This window comes from Calypte anna, chromosome 2 (assembly GCF_003957555.1).
Source record: "Calypte anna isolate BGI_N300 chromosome 2, bCalAnn1_v1.p, whole genome shotgun sequence".
NCBI lineage: Eukaryota > Metazoa > Chordata > Aves > Apodiformes > Trochilidae > Calypte > Calypte anna.
In genome coordinates, this window is record NC_044245.1 from 19,905,132 (window position 1) to 19,914,104 (window position 8,973).

The 8,973-nt window shown below is 43.2% G+C and overlaps 1 protein-coding gene across 1 annotated transcript in view; it reads right to left on the reverse strand.

Annotated features, from left to right (window-relative positions):
* PLXDC2 (plexin domain containing 2) overlaps positions 1-8,720 on the reverse strand; it is a 229,301-nt gene extending 220,581 nt beyond the window's left edge. Inside the window, exon 1 of the mRNA XM_030445902.1 lies at positions 8,073-8,720. Within this exon, the coding sequence (XP_030301762.1) occupies positions 8,073-8,181 (109 nt within the window). The 5' untranslated portion in view covers positions 8,182-8,720. The remainder of the gene's footprint in view (positions 1-8,072) is intronic.
* Between the last annotated feature and the right edge of the window lie 253 nt (positions 8,721-8,973).

Here is an 8,973-nt window from a genome sequence, read left to right on the forward strand (position 1 = left end):
ATGAGGTCAGCTTTCTGCATTACATACCAAATACCAAAATGCTTCAAGTCCATAAATGTCTTTACTGCAAATAAACCATAAATCTCTTCTCTTTACAGCATCAGCAATCTGGAAAAGGTGCTCTCCTTTAATTACTTTCCTCATGAATATCATATTAACCAAGAAGCAACATGAATGAGAAATATTCTACAAAGTACAAAAGAAACCAAAACTAGGATCAATATGACTGGGTTTTTTCAGCTTCTGCTTTACTTCTCATCAATAATAGTAATGTTTATAGAAGAGAAAAAGGTTTAATTTTATATGGCTTATGGTATGTACCCAAATCTCAACAAAGGTAGGTCTCGATTAGTTAACTGACTACCCTAAATCAAAATTTTGATCTTGTTCTGATTAAAAATAAATATTCAGTGTTTGCTGTATGACATAAAATACATGTATACAAACAAGCATAAACTCCAAAAACAAAGAGTGTTTCAGTTATGCTTATAAATCCTAATATAATTTAATCTAGAATTCAAAATAAAAATTTTTAAATGAGACATTTTATCCTCATCAAAATGAAAAAATCAAAATTACTTGTTTTGATGCTTCCCAGTTGAAATATTTTTAAAAAGCACATCAGATTTTACATAATTTTCCAATTTCAATTACTTGTTTGATTTTTTTTTACTAACCCTATATAACACCTGGTAGTATTAACCAGAAGTCAGGTTAATATTAATTAATAATATTAATTAATAATATATATAAAATATATAATTAATTAAATATTAATAATATTAATTAATAATAACACATTTACAGAGTGTTCATGTTGTTGCTGTTGTAAGAGGATTTATAATGCTCAGAGGTTTAAAAATGCTACATTCATTTTCCTCAAAATTTTCTTTTCATCTCCCCTACCTCTTCCAAAATGTAGCCTTTTCTGTTTCTCTTTTTTAGATCTCACTTGAGTAACAAGAACAGTCCCACCTAGATCACCACCAGATGAACTTCTGAAATGCTGCAAGGGAAGAGGAACCAATCTCTGGAACAGGCAGGAAGGGCAATGAGGAGATGAAGGGTGGAGAGAAGAGCCTAGGAACCCAGAAACCAGTCCTGCCATGAAAGGATTCCTAGCAGAGGGCCTTGGGTTTATGTCTTGGGGTGACTGAGGCTGAACTGCAAAAAAAGTCATAAACACCCACACAGGAAAGCAGAAAGATGCAGATGGAAAATTTAATGAAGCACCTATACTAATAAAAATTCATGCTGGGTCCCAATTCTCTATGGAAGCCAAGATAGCATTTTCCAATGGATTTTTAGTTCAGCTGCTGACTCGTCAAAAGAACCCACATAGTGATGAATTCACTTTAATCCTTCACCGTTCAGAAAATACTGATGTTACAATGGCTGACACTTGCCTTTTACAATCAGACTACTAACAACTCTCATGAAGAGAAAAGCTGTAATTTTTCAGGCCAGATTCAGTACTACCCATACTGCCCATTTATTATTTTCAGGATTCATGTTATGACCAAAGAGGAAAAAAAAAAGGCAATGCTTATAGAATAAAACATTAAATACAACTCAAGGTGCTTATTGCTGGATAACCACATCCTGTTCTGCTACTAAATGCAGATGAAACAGAATCAGCCTTACTAACTACAGTAGTTAATGAAAGCTGCAGTAAAAGCTACAAATGGCATTGCATCCCTGTCATGTAAGCAACCCTTAGACACAGTCCAATGAAATCTATAAAGAAAAAGACAAGGCTTCTAGCACCAACTGTGAAACAAAATATGCCTGAAACATGATGAAAGATAGGTTAATATGTGGAAATCTTCCTATGCAAGTCAAGTATTTTTTACTCAATAAAGTGACACGGGATAAGCAATGCCTCTCTAAACTTCAAAAAAGTCACTATGAGGATATGTTAAAATAAAAAATCTGCTTATGATGAAACTTAATATTCAAATTACAATTCTAAAAGAAGTAAGAATAAAATCTGACTTTAAAAGCTTGATTTCATGATGTAAGAACTCTAACTAAGGCAGCATTTTAAATGTCTTTCCTTTTTCTGCAGCCAGAGAAAGTGTATGTTAAAATCACATTAAAGCCACATACATCATGGGCAAATGAGAGGAAGAGGCCTCAAGCAATGAGAGCACTTGCATTCATGCTTGTATTTTAACCAGCTGCTGAGTTCAAGGTGAACCCTTGCGCACGTAAAGCTACCCAGACAGAATGATTCAAGGTAGCCTGGTGAGACCTTGAAAGGTCACACTGCCCAGCCATTTGCTCCAAGGCAGGAACAGCTGCCTTTCTGGACAAAATGACATTTCAGACATATGTTTATCTAACCTGCTTCAGTGATGAAGACTACTCAAGAGATAATCTCCTCTCATAGCTTTAACATTTAGAAGCCTGCCTTGCTGCAATTTAATTCACCACTTGTTGCTGAGGTTAAGTTATTCCCTTCTCTTCTGTGGAAGTCTTTTACACACTTAAAGATTGTTACCACATCAACTCTTAGTTTTACTCTTTCTAGAAGTGTTTGTTTTGGTTTGGTTTTTTCACATGACATCCTTCTGTTAGCCCACATAATCTCTTAAAAGTGCAGCGCTTGAAACCAGAGGGAATACTCCTGCTGGGATCTTACCCTTGACAAATACCACTCTTGTGAGGTCTTTTCTTGTATCTATCTTCATACTAATACATTTCTCTTCATGTAACATGTCATCAAGTTTGCTACTTTTGAAACTGTGTGTTCAACTCAAGTATCAAACAAGACCCTGGATGTGGCCTAAGAAGCTGCCCCATTTGTGTTTCAGAAAAGAAACAGCGAGTTGGGCCAAATCCAGCTTGAAAACACTCCTTCTAGCTGCCTTTTGGTCAAGGGAGATTCAAATGTTACACAAGCACCTTCAAAAACAGAATTTATGTGGACACTGAGCACAACTGATTGCTCAATGTTGACAGCAAAGAGTGGTAACTGAAGCTGTGTTTATTCATTGGATAATGAAACAGAAAAGAGGCAGAAGTGGAGGAAGTGTTCCATGATGAGACACAGCACCCAACACTCACAAACATTACCTCAGGGGAATGGTTTAAGAACATTTGTCAGAAGCCACAAACAAAAACAAAACCCACGTGTACTTAGCATGGCTTCTCCACATACTTCTCCATGGAAAGTGATCTCCTGGGTTATTCCAGTTCCTGCTGTGATTACACAAGTCTCCAGTTCAGTAAATATGACATCTGCCAATTGCACCGCATTAACACTCCCAGTTCAGCCCGCATCAAACCCAATGGTTGGATATAATTTCACACTTTTGGCAAGCTTGCAACATTTCCTTGTAGTGGATGAAAAATGCTCCAGTCAAATTACCTTTTGTTCACTCTGTAAAAAAAACCCAGAATACTCCTACTTTAACTACTGCCTTCTTAAATTGCTTTGGTATTAATTTTCCTTAGAAAGCATGAACCACACAGGGAATTCAAAACACACTCACACCAGTTAACCCAGCTTTCTTCTCAAAGAGACTGCAGCCTCCATACATTTTTAAAACTGGAGCTGCTATAGAGCTTTCTTTTTGCCAGTGCTTTCAAGGCTAGGAGCAGCAGATCTGCTCAGTAATTCAGATAGTCCAATTAAACCACATTTTTATCACAAACAGTCAAAATATGATTTTATTTCTTTTAATAAGAAATTTTCATTTCCTTTATGGAGAAGAGCAGTAACATTCAACTGAGCATGCTTCTTGTGTGATAGCTGTCTTTATCAAAATGCAAAGCAAAGCTGCTTTCAAGGCATCACTGTACAGTAGTTCTAAAAAAACCACAAGCTACAGGTCCATACCTTCATCTCCTGAGGTCTGCGCAAGGACCTGCAGCACTGCTCCATCAAAAATGTGCTAAAAAGTCCTTAATGACAATGTTAACACAGCAAAGCTCCGTGACTAGTTTCCTCAGTAGGAATTCAGCACTCTCAAGTGCTGAAATGACAAATCCCCTCATCTATCACCTTCTCAGGAGTCTCTTCCCTTAAAGGAAGCATGCTTCCTGAACTGCAGGTTTTTCTGAGGAATCTTATATTCAGCAAAGCAGTAGCTGTTGTCCCAGCATTCTGCTAAAAATGGGTTGTATGTGTTGCTAATAAATTATTGCTCAGAACAAAACTTCTCCAACTATAAAGACCCTTTCCTCATCTTCTGCATTTGTTTCCCTGTTATTTATCATCAACTCCAAGCTAAGTATCAGAAAAAACCTAGCATCTGAGTCATGTTTGTTGAGTTCAAATGCTTGCCAGAGGATATAAACTCTGGAGATGAGTATTTACAGCCAAACAAAACCACTGTTTTCATCAAGGGATTTTAGAACCCTCATTGAGCTATGAGTATTGATCTTGTTCTGAACTTGTGGAAATTTCTGGGAAACTGAGTTTACTACCTAGGGCAACCTTACCATAGTCTTAATTTGCCTACTAGTACTGGCAATATTTCAAACTATCCTTCCAGAGAAAATGATAATGACAAAAACTACAAAAATAAATGGAAGAACCAAGATTAAAGTCTAAAAAAAGACTATTTATTCAGAGGGATTTCTTTATAGAATGCATGCAATATGTACATAGTATTTACTCTCAAGTGTTCCTGGTATTCTCTAACTCAACTGTCTTCATTTCTCCATTTACCTATAATAAACAGAAAAAATATGGAATTTTGAATGTGAAGAAAAAAAATATGTGACACACATGATGTCTAATACTGCAGATTCTTTTGATACTTCCAAGATGAAAACTGAAGCTGCTATTGTGTAGTGATGAAAGTTTTGGTTGTTTGTTTTTCAGGGGGTTTGGGGTTTTTGTTTTGTTTGTTTGTTTTTTTAACAGAGTAGAGCTCAGTCAATACAGAAATTGTGACTGTTTCTGCAGTAGATAAATGCTAGATAAACACTCTTTAATAGTAGTTTATCCCATAAAAATAATTCTACCCATCTCTGAATGCTGATGGCTGAAGACTGCGGCAGTCCAATGAATATAAATTATACCAAGATTCCAGAATATGCTTTGACAGAAGAAAAATTACACTAACAGCCTCCTAATTCAGACCGATGGTGTTTGCAAAAGAATATTACATTTTCAAGGCTTCTTGTGGCAACATTTTAGCAAGCAGTGTTGCTTCAACCTCACTTAAACAACTGAAATCTTTAATTGCTGTGCGAGCTTTCAAATGACCCTCTGCTTCATTTGGCCAAATTTATGTCATATTCAGACTGCTTACTGAAAAACACACTAGCACATAAACCTTACGTTTCAGAACCTACATCCTTGATTCATAGCGGTTTTGTCAGCAAAAACGAAGCCCTGCCCCGGCCCAGGAACAGCCAGAGGTGAGGCTGGAGGGCGGCCGGGTGGCTCCGGGGAGAGACGCTCCCGGCGCGGCGGCCGCCGTGCCCTCTAGCGGGGACACCCCGGCTGCCAGCGCTGCCTCGCACCTGGATCACAAACATCTGGATTTTAATAACACCCGAGTCAGCCAGGCAAGTTCCGGCATGCCTAGGACATTATATGACTTGAATTGCTCTGACCTGATTTTATTTATCACGGTAAGTCAGAGGAGCTGGGGAGAAAAAAAAAAATAAAGCTTGTGCATGTTTTTCATTTTTTCCTCTGCTTTATTGGAATCATGGCATATCCCTTCTGTAGCATCCTCAGAAATCCTCTCCTGGCTCCAGCTCTGCAGAGCATACTAAACCTTTGCATTTCGTGATGACGCTATTTCATTCAATTTCGATAAAGTGTTTTACTACTGAGTATTTGAAGAATATGTCAAAACAGCCTTCCTTCAAGAAATTGCAGCTATTTCAAAGACTTTTTTTTCCTTCAAGTCTTCAAAGGTTTTATCTGAGGTATACAGCAGATACTAAATAGAGTAAAACTTTGAAACAGCACTTTTTATTTTGACTCACAGAGCCTGAAGTGGAATTTCCCTAGCTTTACATAATAATTAGCCTCTTGGTGATTAGACACAGTCCCTCATTGCATCTTTTTGAAAGAGCAGCATCAAGAATTAAAAAAAAAAAAAAAAAAGGATTTAGGAAAACATTATACATATACCTCTGTTGATGTTAAGAACATTTAACTATTGCTCTCATAATACTGCCTTGTTAACCAAGAGGAAAGAAAAAGACACCAAGGTTATAAACATCCAGATGTCAAAAATGACATCAGATTGTCCATCTTACTAGTTGAAGAACAAAGTCACTTCGTATATTTTCTTTGGTATTAAATATCAAATAATATTTGCACAATTATGAACTCCTTAGGACTTCATATCATGTTCAGGAAGACACAAGACATTAATAAATTATTTACAGAAAACCAAGCTGTTAGTGCCTAATGCAGACACAGATGACTATTACAACTTAAGAGAGAAAATCAGTGCTGTGCAGTGATTATTTTCCCACTGATAAAATTTACTTTGGTCAGTCAGCACTTACAATTTCTTTTCTGGATACAATGGTTGGCAGATCAAGCAACTTTTTAATCTTAGTTTCCTACAACATAGTAATTTTCCTCTTCTAATATCACCATCACACTTTATTTTTTCCTATTACTAACATTAATACCAACATTTGTTGCTTATAGCCCTAAGAGCAATAGCATAAATTTTGCAGTAGTATATTGAAAAATCTCATGTTTTTTCCCCTTTGGCCCCATGTGAGTCCCAGCAACCTGCTGAGCTACCTTGTCATTTATCAATTCCTGAACTTGGTGGTAGGCCCCTGCCTGGGAAAATCCCCGCTCTTCTTTGGCACATTATCTCACCGGACCTTTCAAAAAACTCCCCAGTCTCTCTTGTTCGGGTCAGTTGTGCTGTGACCACTAAACTCTTCACATTTGTATCAAAGCTTTCTGAAGAGGAACAATTCTGTTGTACCAGGGAGGCCAGTGGATGTGTTCCATCTGATAATAACTTGGCTAGTGTTTCAAACATAAAGGCATAGCTTTTGAAAATACCCATAGCTAGAAGATGCTGCAGCAAGGTCTCCTGACACAAAAACCATGACTTTCACATTTGCTGCTTAAATATCTATCCACAAGCATGACAAGCTTTCTCCTAGTAGCTTTCTCCTCCACAGCACAGGAATGCAGGACACAGAAGGCTTTAGTGATCAAAAAGGAACCCCATGCTGGGGGAAAACAGTGGCCCGAGAGAAAGCACTACAGGTGCCGTGTGTCACGCACTAACAGGTGCCTCCGAGAACGATTGACACGAGGACCCCAGTGCTATCGCAAGCAAACTTAGTCACAAGAGCCGAGACTCGCCTCCCTAACGAAAAGGTCCCACAGCGCTGTGGGGCTTCTCCCGTTATCTCCTTCTCTCAACGCCCGGTTTCCAGGGAAAGCTGAAAGCTACTGACTTCTGCGGGGGAGGAGAGTGCCCGCTAGCTCTCCCCGGCAGGATCTGCATGGAAACTTTGCCTCCCCTTCCACGGCTCGCTGCCGGGAGCACAGCGGGGCCCCGCCGAGGGCGGGCGGGAGAGGTTGCCGGGGAGCCCCGGTGCTCCGCTCCCCGATGCCTCGGGCTCCCGGCGGAGCCGGTGTCTCCGTCCCTCCCTTCCCGGCGCTTGAGCCCTTCGCCTTCGGGAGCGTCTCGTACATGGCAGGAAAGAAAGCTCCAGGGACCCCGCGAAGGGGCTGGGGAGGGGAACAGCACCGGCTCTCGGTGATTCTGGGGTAGATTTATGAAGGGAGGAAAGTCCTGAAATCTCATTAAAATAAAAAAATGAAGTAATGGAGAGCTCTTTCCGGAGAAGCCGGGGGAGGGAAGGGTGAGAAGCTGGGACCGCGGCCACCCCGGGCCTCCCTCGGGAGCAGGGGGATCCGACCCCTACACAGCGTTTCTACTCCCCAGCTGCGCGGCCCGCGGAACTGCTGGCGGAGCCCACACCGCGCCGGTGCAGTGGAGGGCGGCGCGGTCCCTGACCCCGGTCTTTCCCTCCGCCCCAACCCGGCCCCGCTGCCCTGGGCTCCGCGGCGCTGCCCGGGCCGGCTCCGCCCGGCAGGTACCGGCCTCGCTTACCGCGGCTCTGCCTCTGCGTCTCCCCGCCGGCGAGCTGGCAGCGCTCGCTCAGGCACTGGAAAAGTAACAGAAATCCAGCGGCTAGTTTGCTCCTCCGCAGCCTCGCCATAGCACGAAGCCTGCCGAGACAACTCTCCGGGGTGAGGGGTGAGCGGCGCTCCTCGTCGGGGGTGGGGAAGTCCACGGGCGGGGGATGGGGGGGCGGTGGAGAGCAGCCCTAGCAGGAGCCGAGTTGCCCTGTCCTCGGACCAGCTCTCATTTAGCGGGGGGCAGGGTCGAGCGACTGGAGCTGAAGGCTTTGGACCGGGTCTGGGGAGCAGTGAAGGGGGGGGGGCTCCGTCCCCCCAGCTTGCACGGCCGCTCCGCTTTCAGTCCAGAGGCATCGTCGCTGGGGAAAACAAGCCCAGCCTCGCCTGCGAAGTGCCAAACTCTTCCCTCCTTGCAGCTTGCTGATAGATTTTAGGAGAGCCACTGAGATCCTCCCTTCCTGACTTGCCCCCACCCAGCTCCCTTCCCCCGCAGGGTGCCTTAAGGACTGAGCCTCCTCAGTACACCGCTACCGCCAAAACCCCTCCAAGGGAAACGATGGGAGGAATCTTCCATCCGGAGTCGGCGGGCCGGCCCCGAGCCCCGGGGGCGCAGGACCCAGAGGGCAGGCGGATGCACCGCGAGAGAGAACGTGCGGACGGCAGGGAGGCAGGCGGCGGCGAACAAGTTCTCCTTCTGTTTCGGGGCGGTTTCCGCGGCCGGCGGTGCGGGCAGCCGCGGGAGGCGGGCGTTTTCTCGGCCCACGGAGCGTCGCCCGCCGCCCTGCGCGCCCGCGCTGTCGCCGCCTCCCGCCGCGGAAGGACGGACCGGGGGCTCGCCTGGGGCCGGTCCCGGTCGCCCCTCTCGGTTTGCC